The following is a 15,599-nucleotide window of genomic DNA, read 5'->3' as shown; positions in this document are numbered from 1 at the left end:
CATTTCACTGAAGCATGACCATTTCCTGCTTTCAGAATTAGTCCAGGCTACTCTGGGAAACAGTGTGGTGTTTATGGAGAATTTTAAAATACATTTTGGGGGGAAAGTGATGGCTTTATGTTTTCATTCAGTAGTAGTAAAAATAAGAGCGACTCTTTTTGAAAATGTATGGCTAAATGATTAATATCAATTTCTACTTTAAGAAAACTGTGGTATTGGCACTGAGATAAATAACTAGAAACTTCCAGTTTGACTATTTTTAGATAGTTGTGGTTTGGGATGACCCAAAACTATTGAAGTGTCAGTATGCTTTGAAAAAGATAATATTAGTGACAAATAGAACAGAAAGGCGACCTTGTTAGAAAATGTTTTGTACCCCAGGTTTTAAACTTTGCTTTGACTTTGAAAGCTGGGGTGGGGAGCAGGAGAAGTTCCTACCTGGATAGAGATTTGATTATTTTAATTGTCTAACCCATAACATACTATTCAGAATGATGGCAGGTAGCTCCTCCTAGGTATCTGCCCAGATTTCAGAAGAGATCATTTGGGGAAATTGACAGACATTGATTGATGAATTGTAGCAGTATGTTTAGTCTTCTCTGGAATCAGGGCAGTCTTTTTGCAGAACAGAAGCGTCTAATGTTAGACATCTGTTTGGCAAGTAAATGTATTAGTATTCCTTGGGATTCAGAAAACTATGAATAAGATAATGGGTCTTCCTTTGAATGGTTTGTGTGGCACACATTTTCTTCTGATACTTAATTGCAACTTACTTTTTGCTAGATTGAAATGTCTCCTAAAATAATACCATTTCTTGTTGTCCTAGGTCTCAGGCAAGATTACGCTTCCACTTCAGCATCTGTGTCCAGAAATAGTTCCAGTGTTTCATTGAGTTCAGGAAAAAAGGGGACATGTAGTGATCAAGAATATGATCGATTCAGTCTGGAGGACGAGGAAGAATTTGATCATTTGCCACCACCTCAGCCCCGTCTTCCAAGATGTTCACCTTTCCAAAGAGGAATTCCCCATTCACAGACTTTCTCCAGCATTCGGGAATGTAGGAGGAGCCCCAGTACCCAATACTTTCCCTCAAATAATTACCAGCAGCAACAGTATTACTCACCTCAAGCCCAAACTCCAGATCAGCAACCAAATAGGACCAATGGAGGTAGGTTATATGTGCCCTTTGGTATTTTAATATGCTTTGATCTTTCCCATGTGCTTAAAAATGGTTTTAAGGTCAATGTAAATAACTAGTAAATATTTCCCAGATTTGTTAAGTATGTCTTCGAGACCTTATCAGTTTGGTCTAAGTTTAAATCTAAAATTGACCAGCTTCCGAGTGTGTGTTCCAGATTTACAGATGTGTAGCCTCAGGAAAAGCATCATGCTGTAGCCAGCACAGGAGTCATGCATGAGGGGCATCTTGATGTGGTTGTGCATTCAGGGGCAAGACAGGCAGGTGGTGTTGGCTGGGCTCCCAGGGGAGCCTCATGGAGCCTCCCACACAGAGTGATGTATGGGAAATATGGACAGTGTGATGCTTGGGAACATCCAGATGTAGGGCAAGTCTGAATGTGTCTTTCCTTCTGACATCTAGGAGTAAGATCTGTATAGTAGGAGGGATAAAGAGGACTTGGTGTAATAATGGGAAATTGATCTGCCCCAGTGTCAACATGGTGGGTCAGAGAATGTGTCCTCTCTTCCATATTCATTCTTTTCTCCTTTATGATCTGTCTTTTCCATTCTAGGAGTTATAGTCATAGTCCTTGACCTCCAAACTACAGGGAGAACAATCATGTACTCTTCTAAGCCAGCTACGCGGTTACACTAATGACCAGTCAGACTTCTCATATGCAAATCCCATATGATGTGGAGAAATAAACCAGATTTATTATTGCAGCTTTTTAATCACTAGATAGCACCATTTCCGGGTCCTGGGGTGAAGTAAACCACTTACTTAAAAGTACTGCAAGGTCAAATACAAATTATATTTGTGATCACCTGTTACCATGTTTTTAGTTTTCACCTTTTCTTCTTCTGTGCTTGTATCATCCATGCTAATTGAGAGGTCATTTGAACATATTGAACATTTTAGTCGTAATTTCCCTTTTAGTACCTTTAGATTTTAGATTTAAAAGAAAAGAGTGGCAGCTAAGGAATGTCCTAGTAACTCAAATTTTTAAAGCTCATAATATCAGAGAAGCAGTGTATTCCATCTGCTTTGTGAAAGCCTCATCTTAAAATTCAGGAAAAGCAGGACACCTGGGTGGCTCAGTGGTTGAGCATCTGCCTTCGACTTGGGGTGTGATCCCGGATCCTGGGATCGAGTCCCACAACACGCTCTCCACAGGGAACCTGCTTCTCCCTCTGCCTGTATCTCTGCCTCTTTCTGTGTGTCTCTCATGAATAAATAAATCTTTAAAAAAAATTTCAGAAAAGGGCACCTAGAATTGTTGCTCTTCACGTTGTCAGGTGTCTTAGGACATCATATCCTAGTTGTCCAGCAGATGCTAGCTCTGCATCTTGATCAGTGTTGTCAGTGGATCATTGTCTGACCTTAGAAAAGTGGTTTTACCTTACACTACATGCCACGATGAAAAGTATTACGTTTCCCTGGAGCTGCGCTGGGATGGTTCCTATTAAGAAAGCAGAGACCTATCACAGCTTGTGTCCCGACCATGGTGGTTTTATTTTTCCTAAGCGGTTTGGTCTCTGCATTCAAAGGGTCTGCCATAGCAGTCCTTTGGGCTGGACTCGTGCCACTCAGTGGAGTGCTTGAGAGCACGGGTTCCCGAGTCCTGTCCTGTCCTACTTTGTACGCCTTTTACAGGTTTCTCACCTCTGTAAACTTTGATTTCTTTGGCTATAAAATGTGGACAAATAATACCTCTTTCTTGGAAAACTTAGGTATGATTTCACATCATACCATCTAGTGCATATTGTCCCAACCTAAGGAAGAAATGAAATAATAACCATTCTTTTGCCTGGAGTAAAAGTACTGAAGAAAGGGAATAAAGGTTGTCCCTCTTCTCTTGTACCCCCTTTAAAAAATATGACTCCCCGGGGTGGGGTGCCTGCGTGGCTCAGTCAGTTAAGTATCCGACTCTTGATTTTTGGCTCAGGTCATGATCTTTGGGTCTTGAGACTGAGCCCCAGGTTGAGCTCTGTGCTGGGTGTGGAGTCAGCTTGGGATTCTCTTCTCCTTCTCTCTCTGCCCCTCCCTCCACAAAGTGTGTGTGTGTGTGTGTGTGTGTGTGTGTGTAGGACTATGACTCAGATAGCTGAGCCTTCATTTGTTACCCACAGAATATCATTTGTACAAAATTGTAAAGAACGGGAACTTTCAAACTAATCTATCAAATGTTTTTCTAAATCACCAGAATAATATGGATAGAAGAGAATAACTGAGATCATTGATCCATTTAAAAATAATTAAAAAGAAACCAATAGTATGTTATTATATAAACATATATATATGCATATTACTTCTGTAGCTCCTACACTGCCTTCATTCAGAAGAGGAGAGGGCCCTTAAAAGTTGTGGGACTAAAAAAAAAAAAAATTGTGGGACTATTTATAGGGGTTATAGATTTTTTTTTAAAGATTTTATTTATTTATTCATGAGAGACACAGAGAGAGGCAGAGACATAGGCAGAGGGAGAAGCAAGTTCCCTGTGGGGAGCCCCATGCCAGACTCCATCCCAGGACTCCGGGATCACGTCCTGAGCCGAAGGCAGATGCTCAACCACTGAGCCACTCAGGTGCCCCAGGGATTATAGAATTAAAAGGAGCATATTTGGAATAATTTGCCAGATGTGACAAATGACTGAATCTTGTAGGACCTTTACTAATTTTTAGGGTATGGCAAGAATTGTCAGCCACAGGAGGTAAGCCCTGTTAGCCCAAGCTCCTCCCTTGTACCCTGTACTGATTGGAAGGCTAGATCAGATTGGTGGGTAACCAAGTATCTCTTTATTCTTGAAGAGTCTTTAGTCTTTGTTTCCTAGAGTGGTAAGTCTTGCTGCTGCTTTAATGTGAGAAAATTCATTTGAATTCTTTCCTTGGTCTGTTCCTTTAGCTTCCCGTGCTTCATCTCAGTACTTAAGGATAAATTGTTGATTTCTTGTGAAGATAGAAAGAGTGTTATTTTTGATTCCTTGAATATGAAAGTATATATGGTCATTAGTATGTTCCACATTATTTGACAGGAGAGTGTACCTCATTTCCAAATGGTCCCTGACATAGCTTGGAGATCACAGCTTAGCTCCCAGGGGAGTCATGTTCTAAATATTTACACTTGCAAGCATTTATTTTTAAGAGCATATTTCAGATTTAAAGCTTTGTGAAACTGACTTGATGCTCATATGAATTAAAGATTGATTTTTAAAGGAAGATGCATCTAGATTAACATATTAGAAACCTAACCACCACATCTACTGTGTGAACCTTGAATGATGGCAGTTTAGGGGGGTAAAGCTTATGAAAGACATTCTCTATATTCAGAAAATTTTGTGTGGATTATTAAAAGCTGTTGTTAATATATTTACATGTCATGACAGTATTGTAATTCTGTAGAAATCTCTTAGGTGCTACCAAAGATTTCAAAGTACCTGAGTACTTTCAGATTTAAAATGTAAAAGAAAACAGTGGCAGCTAAGGGATGTCATAGTGACTAATTTATTAAACTTCAAAATATCAGGAAGAAAATATTCCATGTGTTTAATGGAAGTCATGGCATCGTATTAAAATTGAGGGAGACGGTAATTAGTCTCAAGATTTCTGCAGTTTTTTTGTAGATTAAGCAAACAAGTGTGTGTGTGTGTGTGTGTGTGTGTGTGTGTGTATAGATAGATGAATTAATTATGGCAGAATGAAAACTAGTCTATCTAGGTAGAAAACATACAGATGTTTATGATACTATTTTCAACCCTTGTATATATATGAAAACTTTTATGTAAATATTAGTTTGGAAACTTAGAAATACAGAAAACACAATTGATGTTCTAAATCATAGCACAGAATTCTTTCCCTGGGCCTTGTTGCTGCTTAAATATATATATAGTCAGAGTGATTTAGTCTTGCACTGACATAGGCTCACTCTTCATGCCAGTTACTGTGATATTCGAAGATCTAGATGTCAGGTCTAAGATTTACCTTTCTCTCATTTATCCTACCACACACCCTCTGCAAGCATACATATAAATAATACTTGCTGGATGTATTAAATGCCGGCTGCCTGGGGTTAGGAATTTTAACTAGAATTTGGGAATAGGAGACTCAAATGGTTGTTAAAAATAGGCCTTAAAGATAGGCCTCCTAAAGGAGATAATGAGGAAAATGGTCAAGAAATCAAACAGTCCATTGGCAGTACTTGAGCATTATTACTCTAGAAATATGCACAAGAAGTAAGGACATGGTGGGGAGTGGTAGATACCTCAGCTTGGAGGAATTTCGCTAGATTGATACAATTCTTTTTGGTCTCCTACCCTAGCTCTCTTTACAATTTCTCATTATACTTTCTTATGGTTATTTTATAAGTAAACATACTTGCTTAATTTTCTGTCTTTTCCCTAGACTACTCCAAGGAGGCTAAAATTGCTGGACAGGCAACAGGAACTGTGTATAAATAATGTAAAAAGAGAGGGAAAAAGAAGAGATGAGTTTGATTTTGTCCTTGGACACCTTTTGGATTACTGTTCAAGTACATCATTTGTTTTCTGATTTAGCTTGAAAGAAAGTGACCACAAACTTGAGTGTCCTGATATGTGTCTATTACTGCTTTAGGACACATACCAATAAAAATAAAATTATCTTGGACAGTGGGGCATGTGTGAAAAGCATGAGATATTTTATAATAGTTTGTGGTCCTCCGAAGTTTAAGATGTATCAAAGTTTCAAGACATTCTTTTTCAATATTTATTTGAGGAGAAACAAGATTTAATGTTAAATATATTTTAGGTTTTCTTCTTAGGATTGATAATGGAAGAAAGATTGAGAAACCTTGGTCTATCTAGACTAGAAAACTCAGAGTCAGGAACTGTACCTGTAGTACACTGAGGTATCCCCAAAATTTTCTACGGTGCCTGGCATTGAGTATGTACACAGTAAATTCTGGTGCCCTCGTTCATTTGTTCATTCCACAAAGTGGGGAAAACGTGGCCAAGTGGAGAGACCAGCATGTGACAGATGCAAGAGTGTGTGATGCATTGGGAACCTGGTTCATCCACTGTGGTAGGCAAATAAGCTGAGGGGTGGGAGCAGCAGGAGATAAGGCTGAGAAAGGACAGGAGCCTGTACCTTGAAGGGTCTCACGTAGGCCATGCCCAGGGGCTTGGGGCTTTCAGATGAAGATGGGAGAGTAATTGGAAGTATTTAAGAGGGTGACTGGGGTGTGCTTGTGCTCCAGGAAGAGTGGAGCAGGTTGTGTGAAGGATGGGTTAGAGGGATAAGAGGGTGCTTGGAGACCCATTAAGGGGCTTTTGTGAAAATGTGGGTGATAAAACAATGAGGCCTGAACCAGATGCAGTGGAGGATTCATTAACTGTGAGGCAGAACTGACAGGACTTGGGGGCGAGGGTATAGAAGAAGGAAGGTGAATCGGAGGAGATGGCCTCCATTTCCAGATTAGGTGACTTGCTGATCAGGGTGGAGCCAGCAGGTCCCAGTTAAGAGTGTAGACAGCCCTGTGTGGAGGGGAGGAGGAAACGAATCCGGTTTTGTATTTGAATGGGGGTTTTGGCTTAGTGTGCAAATAGATCCTTTGTTTTCTGAACTTGAGTGAGTGACCTGTTACACGCACATTAGTTTGGGGGCATTAGTTTTGGGGCGGTGTGTGTCTCAGGGCTGCAGTCTTGGGTTGAATTACCAGCTCCGCGGCCCCGGAGATCTGTGGGCGGCCCTCTGCTGCCCCTTAGTGGCAGAGTATGTACTCAGCAAGGAGGAGGACACGGAAGCCGTCTCTGAGAGCTTTAGTGGCATGCTCCTAGTTAAAACTTTCCAGAAGTTAATAGGAGTCATACTGATGTGATGAGTGGGTATCTCAAAACATATCAAGTTAGAATTTTAATAATTCCATTTTCATATGCTAGCAAAAGATAAAGTGTTGGTCTTGATTCTTGGAGGGTTTTTTGTTAATATGTAACAATTTATAGTGCTTTTTTTAAAAAAAAAAAACTAAATGGTTGACTATAAAATTATTCTCTAACCTCACTTTGATACAGTTTTACCCACTTGTTGTATGGAAGCAGATAGCTAGGGATGCCCGGGTGGCTCAGCCGTTGAACGTCTGCCTTGGCCCCAGGGCGTGATCTTGGAGACCCGGGATCGAGTCCCATGTCGGGCTCCATGCATGGAGCCTGCCTCTCTCTCTGCCTCTCTCTCTGTGTCTCTCATGAATAAATAAATAAAATATTTTAAAAAAAAGAAATAGCTAATTGATGAGCTAATCCCTGGGTCTTTTTATAGAACACTTTTTTTTTTTTTTAAATAAACAGCTTATTTGGTAGAACCTTTCTGGAAATACCGAGTATATTCTTTATACAGAAGGTGAATTCTATGGTAGCTTGTTAGAGTTCATAACACACATGATAATTTTTTTGTTATTCGGCATATTATCATTTATGTTTACTTTTGAAAGCTAGTATTTTAATTGGCATAAACCTTATGATCTTTAAAATTATTTTCTTTTCTAGACAAGCTCCGAAGAAGTATGCCTAATCTAGCTCGGATGCCAAGTACAACTGCTGTCAGCAGCAGTGCAAGTTCTCCAGTCACCGTGAGAAATAGTCAGAGTTTTGACTCGAGCTTGCATGGCGCTGGAAATGGGATTTCAAGAATACAGTCTTGCAGTAAGTATGACAATTTGTAATTTTTTTTTAGTAAGTTTTAGTTGTAACACAATTAGAAAAATATCTTACTCCATGTCAAGAATATGGCAAGGAAACTTGTTACTTTTTTTTTTAACTTCACTAGTACAATTTGGTATTTTCATCAGTGTATATATTAATGAATTAAGTAGCAGTAAATTATATTCAATCTTCTCTACCCAAGAATAGCAGAAGTAGTACATGTTTGATTTGCTCGCTTGCCGTATAAACAAAAATAACCTGTTTCCTTGCAGATCTGTCTTTTTCTAGCTGTATCTGCTTGATGCCTTTACTCTGAAGAAGGGATACTTGTTCAGTCTTGCTGTTACTTTGGCCTTATTTTTCGCCAGTCCATAGGTTTGTTCCTCCCAACATGAAGTTCTATTTTAGTGTGTAAAGTAGTACTTACCTGCTCTCCTTCAGCTTACCACATAGTCTGCCATTCATTCTCTGTACGTTTTACTCTGCAGTGAGCAATGTGATGTGTGTGAAATCTCACATTCATGTGTTTTTATTCTGTGTGGGGACATGGTGGTTCCAGGTTCCCCCTCCCATTCCGACTCATGCAGTTTATGTGAGTAGTTGGGGTCAAGTCTGAGAACGGCCCCTGGGGGGCAGACTGAGGGTCACAGTCCCAGTTAACAATGTGGCCAAAATGTGGGAGACTGATGTGTCTTTGGAGTATGCTGGTGGCCAGGAGTCATCAGCCAGATGTCTAAGTAAATCTACACCCAGAGTGGTTTGAAGCCCTTCTCCCTTGGAGCCAATTTTGGGGCCCAAGTGATATTTCCCCTCCATGTGACAGTTTTTCATTTTGAAAGGACATTTACTCTGCTCAAGGAACTGTGCTTATCCAGTTTATGTCTGTTGTCTTGGTTCTGCCAACAACCCTGTGAGGCAGCTGTCTGTCCTTGTTCCCATTTTGCAGATGAGGAAACAAATCATGTTACCATTTACACAAGGCCACGCAGGCGAAGGAATAGAGCTAGAAATGTTCTGGTTACCCCAGAGTTTATGCTTTTAAGTACAAACATATTCTGACTCTCACAAGCTCTTCTTCTCCTTTCTTTATGCAGTTTATTGCTATTAACCTTTATCCTGCAGCCAGACACCACACACTCTTTAAATGTTTGATGACCCTAATGGGCCTCCCCATAAACCCCCAAAACATCCCTAGGAAGGATTCGATTTTTGTTGCTTACCTTTGTTTTTCAGTGTGTCGTATTTTACGGTCCTTATATTCATCTTGCATACTAGGTTATCCGCTCCCTCTGGGCTTGGGCCCTAGCTTGGATGATTTTCTGCACCCTGAACCTGGCATGCTGCCCAGTATTTAATGAGTTTGCAGCAAATGTTTGAATGCATGAGTAAACGAATGTCATAGGGCCATATCTTAGGGCTTGATCTGTTAATATTGGAATAAATGACTTGTGTAAAGACACAGAAGACAACCTGTGAAATTTGCTAATGGTGGGAAACGGAGAGCTACTATTTTATGTGAGGCAGTTGGGATAATTGCCCAGATTTTGATGAAATTTAAAGTAAGTACACAGTGCTATAGTTGAGTGCAAAAGTTGATAGTATTAGTGTAGAATGGGAGAATACAATTTTGATGGTAACAAATGCGGTAATGATTTGGAATTTGTGTTAACTCTGACTCCATGTTTTATGCATCATAGTTAAATTTATTCCTAAATGTCTGATTTTGAAATTTTTTATAGGTAGCATTCTTATAAGTTTTAGTTTCTACTTTGCTGGTATTTAGAGATAGTTGATTTTTGTATTTTGATGTTGTATTCAGTGACTTTGCGAACTTCATTTATCCTGAATACAGAATTTGGAACATAGCATACATAATGAGTGCATATGAACCCTGAAACACATTCAAGAATGTTCACAAAACCCCAAACTGGAAATAACCCAGCCTTTCGTCATCAGGCACACAGATTTGACATTCATATAACTGAATACTACATAGCAGTGGAAACAATGTGGTTGAATCTCAAAAACATGATGTTGAGTGAAAGAAGCCAGAGAACGTACTGTATAATTCCATTTGTATGAAGTTCAGAGTAGGAATAACCAATCTGTGGTGATAAAGTGAGAATCACTGTTACTATTATGGGAACATTGCATGGGAAGGGGGATGAGAGCCTTCTGGGATGCAGGTAATATTCCATATCTTGGTGTGACTAGTGGTCTACATAAGCATGTGCACTTTGAAAATTGAGTGCTAGACTTAAAATTTGTGTACTTTATATTTTTAAAGAGAAGTTGAGCCAAATTCACATTGAATTTTTAAGTTTAGACTTTTTTTCTGGCAGTTTTAGATTTACCAAGCAATTGAGAAGTAACAGAGTATCCATATATTTCCACCTATCCCTTCGTTTCCTTGTTTCCCCTATTAACCCCTTGCATTGGCTCATCAGGTGTAACAAATATACCATACTAATGCATTGAAAGATTCATGGTTAATAGCTACCTTTTTAAGGAATTGTAGAATTGGTTGGAAAGGAACTTAGAGACTCCTGAGAAGTTGTACTGTGTCACAAAAACCCGGTAGGATCAAAACTACAGCAGAATCTTGCATAGACCTATTTGCATTGAGCTTTGACTACATGTGCATCAGCATTCCTGTGTACAGATTTCACGTAATATACACTAAAAACTAATCATTAAGGAATAATTCAAAAGACAGTAAATAAAACTATGGACATCTTTTTTCTTTCTTCCTATCTTATGGTTAAGTTCAAAATCAACTAAACTGTTTTAGAAAATGTTGGGTGTGTAAGTATATTGACACAGTTTTTAAGAGTTCTTACCCAAGGAGCTCTCTTCATTTTACAGATTTTGCTTTCGTTATCAAGGTAATAGTAGCACTAGTTGAGTGGTTACTAAGTGTCAGGCACCACTCAAAGGCTTTGTGTGGATTAACTCATTTACTCTTCCCACCAATCCTAGGAGATCAAATGCCATGATGAAAATATTTAACCTGTAATGAGCTGTTTGTAACCTATTGATGTCAGCTCTGTCTTGCTGTCATCCCTGTATTAATTGTCTTTTTTTTTTTCCATGCAACCATCAAGAAAATCCTAATGTCTTCCAAACAAGCAGGAAAAAACTGTCCTATGAGAACTCAGATGGTTCCATTTGTTAAAGGAAAGGAAGTTGTTGTTAGATGTAGCTTCTAGATCTAGTTAGGTGCTCAGAAACATTGCTGATTGACAGGACAGGAGATTCTTACCAAGAAATAGAATTTTCTAGTACTAAATGCTGCCTGGGACCCACATTTCTTTTCTCCGTATATTACCGTTCTGCCTTTATTGGTCTTGAATAAAGGTGCATTTCCTAAAAGTTGGGTAGCAGTATAGGTGCCTCTCCAATACCTGTCCTTTCCTTTCTAGTTCCATCCCCAGGACAGCTTCAACACAGAATCCACAGCGTGGGACATTTCCCTGTGTCTGTGCGACAGCCTCTTAAAGCCACGGCCTATGTGAGTCCCACTGTTCAAGGTGGCAGCAGCATGCCCGTATCCAATGGCCTCCAATTGTACGCCAGCACGGGGATCCCCACCCCAAACAAGGCTGCGGCATCTGGGGTGATGGGCCGCAGCGCTCTTCCAAGACCTTCACTGGCAATAAATGGGAGTAACCTTCCTCGAAGCAAAATTGCACAGCCTGTTCGGAGGTAGGAACCTTTGTTTGCTCTGTAACCTCTTTTGCAGTTTGAAATTGGAAACTGCTTGGGAAACCATCCTCACTTTTCCGGTCTCTGGCATGCTGCCCTTTAGGGCCTGACTTCTGACCTCCTTCCTCTGGAAAGTGCTAGGGTGGGGGCGTCCCTTCCTCCCTCCTCACTTCTCTCCCAATACACTGTTTGCTTTAGTCTACCAGGTAAACTCCATTGCCAGAGCATTAGTGTACTTTCCTTTCCCCATGTTAGGCACAAGGCCTGTTCTCCCTCCTTCAGGACTTTGCCCAGGTGACCCCTCTTCCACCAGCACAACTCCAGTGGTGGTTGTAACTCCTTTCTTACTCTCCTCCTCCCCCATAGCATTTATCACCATCTGAGGGACTATAGACTGTCTTCATTTATCAGTTAATGGTCTGACTGTTCTCTCTAGGATGTAAGCTCATGGGGACAGGGGTGGGAGTTTTCACGAATATAAAACCCCAGTGCTAAGGACTATGCCTGGTACAGGATACAATTGTAAATACTTGTTGGAGCAATAAACTTTGATCAAAATAAGCAAATATATTAGGCACATGCATACTCTGCCCCCAGGTGTACCTGAAAAAGCACCTTAGTGATACTAAGCTGGGCCTTCGTTAGCTTATGTTGGTAAGTTTAGTATGGTCCAACTGGAATATTTTTTTCTTTTTTTTTTTGCTCTTTCAAATTCCAGATTTAGTTGTTAGGCACAGATTAGACAAGCTCAGAATCATGATGTACCTTTCTAGAACTGGATATCTTGAAGTGTTGTAGGACAACAAGAATTCCATAGAAGTGGGTTGAGGATAGTTTGGAAAGGGAGACAGTGGAGGCAGTAACCACAGATATCTACCCCCGAGAAACTAGGCTCTAAAGGAGAGGAGAGGGATGGACCTAGCAACAGTATGAAAGGGATGTCCAAACAGTTTTTCCTTCCTTATGTGTCTGTGTGATTAGTTTTTGTTTCTGATTAGAAGTAACAGGTGCTCAGATCAAAAACAAATTCAGAAACTATTTAAAAAAAAAAAAACACACATAAAAGTAAACAAAAGTGAACCCATAATCCTCTTCCCCAGAGAAAGCATTTTGTTACATGTTTAATAGATTCTGGCCTATTCTCCCCCCGGCTGAAAATGCAGATGTGGGTTATATTCATGCCGGAATAGAATCACATTATTTGATATACGTGGGTAATTATGATGGCTCCCTTTGTTCTTGAGTAGGTCTCCAAATTAATCTCCCATAAAGGTGGTCACTGCCAGGCCCTAGGAGAGGATGTTTCCCCCAAACCTAGGCAAATGCAGGGTATTATTCTTTGTCGATTCTTTGCCAGTGTGATAGGGACATCTTTATTTATAAGACGGACATTCTCTGCATGTGAATTTACTTTTTGTATTCAAGGAAGTAATCATTTGTTTTTAGACAGTTTATCTTTTTCTTTGATTTTAAAATACTTTGTCCAGTAAGGATACGTTGCAACTCACGCACACACACAACACGCACAGTGGTGTGCCAAGAATGGGATTTCCAGCCAGTGAGCATGGGGTGAGGGTCACCGCGTGAAGCCCTGGCACGCTCTGGGAAAGTGCTAGTAGGTTGTCCCCACTGGCGCGGGCGTGGAGGAAAGCAGCACAGAACAAGTGGCCTGCGACTCCTGGGAGTGTCGTAACAGTCTGTGTTTCTGTCTCTGTAGTTTCCTTCAGCCTCCAAAGCCTCTGTCTTCGCTCAGCACCCTGAGGGATGGAAGCTGGAGAGACGGTTGCTACTGATGCGGTTGCACGCGCCCTTGGAGCCCAAGAAAGGAGTGGAAATGAGGGTCGAGTTACCTAGCTGGCTAGGTAACCGTGAACGTCGGGATATTCTTTCCCTTCTGCATTTTAACATATTTACTGCATTGTTTTTCAACGGACCGAGCGCCAGAGACTAATGATTGCACTTAATTATTTGCCTGAGAGAATACCGCCCCAATCTCACATCCATGGCTGCGGTATCGTGACACTTAGATCTAGGAGGTTTTTTGTAGAACTGCTATGTCCCTGAACACTTTTTGAGAGAATTGAGATGTATCAATAATGCTTTCTTTGCCATGATTTTTTTTTTTTACAGTAACTTGTTCCATATACTTACGTGTTCTAGACATCCTTTCCTTATGTGTTCTGTTTTTTAATACATGGCATATTTACAACTAGGTTCTATAATTTATGCTTTGAAATTTACTTTTTTATAGTTTACAGGAATTTTATTTTTTGTGCCTATTTCTTTTTACACCTACGTGAACCACTATGGAGCAACTTAAATTTTGTGCCATAAAAATATTTTTGTGGTAAGGTACTATTTTTTTAGCTCTAGGGATAGATCAGTGAAAATCCACCATACACTTTGAAAGACCTAATTTTATGTTGAACGAGCACAATATAAGCTGAAGCATTGCAAGGAGACAGCCAGACAGCAGTTAGATCGTCATGTCTTTTTCATTGTTAATTTATTGTCCTACATGGGTTTCAGATTTATAAAGGCATCACAGGCTCATTGCACTTAATACCTGCAATGTTTGCTCCTGTACCATGATTGATTTTCAATACTTTATTACAGAGGATGAGAAACTGTAATGTTTTATTAACAATGCTTCTGGAAATGGATGCATTTTAAAGCAAATAAATCTTTTTGATAGACCTTTTACAAAACCCATTTGCACTAATGAATGCTTTCTTATGGTATATGACTTAATATTTGTTACTGTGTACACTGCTCTTTTGGAATGTTCAGAAATAAAGACTATTTCAGCAATATCAGGTCACGCATGAATGTGCAGCATGAGCAGTATAAATACCACTTCTGTGTTTCACTATCATTGTGAAAGCAGTTGCTGTTGCTATGTTCTTGTGTAGAACATTTATAGCTAATGTTGTAGGCAAGGTGTTCACATTTCACCATTTCTCTAGACTTCTCTTGATAGGGAATGGAAGGTTTTGGTTTTGCAGTGAGGTTTAGGTCCCATTTAGAAAGGCCATCGAAACTCAGTCTCTTGCCCAGAAATTTACCTACAGATGAACACTGTCCATGGAGATTAACATTTCATGGGGGTTGAACTTGAAGTGTTGTCTCCATATCAGCAAAATATTATTCTGTTACATCTGATAAATGTTGGAAAACTTTTCACCTGAAGGTACTATGGAAAGGTTAGGCAAAGGTTTTAATGTTAAATATTAAAATAGAAACTTACACATCATTCCAAAGTAATATTTGAGCACTTCATGAGGTACACTATCCTGGAGAGAGATTTCCTGTGCATTTGTCTATTCCAAACCACCCACTGTTCTCACCATTTACAAAATAAAAACACTGAGCCAAAGTGGCAAGTTAAAGCTAATAGTGAAGCTGACTTATAAATCCAAGGTTAGGTAATCTCAAAAATCTGTTTTCCCCACTTCTCTGCTCTCTTCCAGTGAGCACATGTATTCAGTACGCCTTTAAAAAATGAGCTACTGTTCTGAGGAAATTATTCATTTTCAATTTAAATATTTCCATTCAAAAGTCTGTTCAGCCCTTGGGATGATAAAGAGCTCTGCGCTGTGGATACTCACATCCTAGTTGGAGGGAGAGACGGTAAATGAACAAGTGATTAACGGACAATTAATGGATTCACTCGAATCACAGACTAGGTCCATGCTACTCTGGGACGGAACAAAAGGTGCTCAAAGTAGGGGGGGGGTGTTCAAAACAAGAGCAAATCGAGACAGGGAGAGATCACACAATTAAATGTCACCTGGCTAGGTCTCCTTAAGGACTTGACCCTTGTAGACTTGGGAGATGGAAAGTTAGTTCTAAAATTACTTCATACTCTTTTTTCCCCTGAAGTTCTACAGAACACAAAGTGGTATCCCTGATTATTTTCACAATCCTCCCTAGGGTGGTCTATAACAATTATTCTAGATGCACAGGAGAAAACACATTGCATACACTGGATGGGATCTATTAGAAATGCAGATTGTCAAGCCCCACCCCCTAGACCTATGGGAC

General features: G+C 39.9%; 1 protein-coding gene across 2 annotated transcripts in view; it reads left to right on the top strand.

Moving 5' to 3' along the window:
- The window catches only part of SLAIN1 (SLAIN motif family member 1), a 59,252-nt gene extending 44,884 nt beyond the window's left edge, over positions 1–14,368 (top strand). For both annotated transcript variants that reach the window (XM_072782678.1, XM_072782679.1), the window contains 4 exons: positions 827–1,168; positions 7,695–7,850; positions 11,273–11,555; positions 13,273–14,368. In XM_072782678.1, the coding sequence (XP_072638779.1) occupies positions 827–1,168; positions 7,695–7,850; positions 11,273–11,555; positions 13,273–13,348 (857 nt within the window). In that variant the 3' untranslated portion in view covers positions 13,349–14,368. The remainder of the gene's footprint in view (positions 1–826; positions 1,169–7,694; positions 7,851–11,272; positions 11,556–13,272) is intronic.
- The last annotated feature ends 1,231 nt before the right edge of the window (positions 14,369–15,599 follow it).

This window comes from Canis lupus, chromosome 17 (assembly GCF_048164855.1).
Source record: "Canis lupus baileyi chromosome 17, mCanLup2.hap1, whole genome shotgun sequence".
NCBI classification, from domain to species: Eukaryota; Metazoa; Chordata; class Mammalia; order Carnivora; family Canidae; genus Canis; species Canis lupus.
The sequence above is the reverse complement of the archived record's forward strand: the minus strand, read 5'-3'. Positions and strand labels throughout refer to the sequence as shown.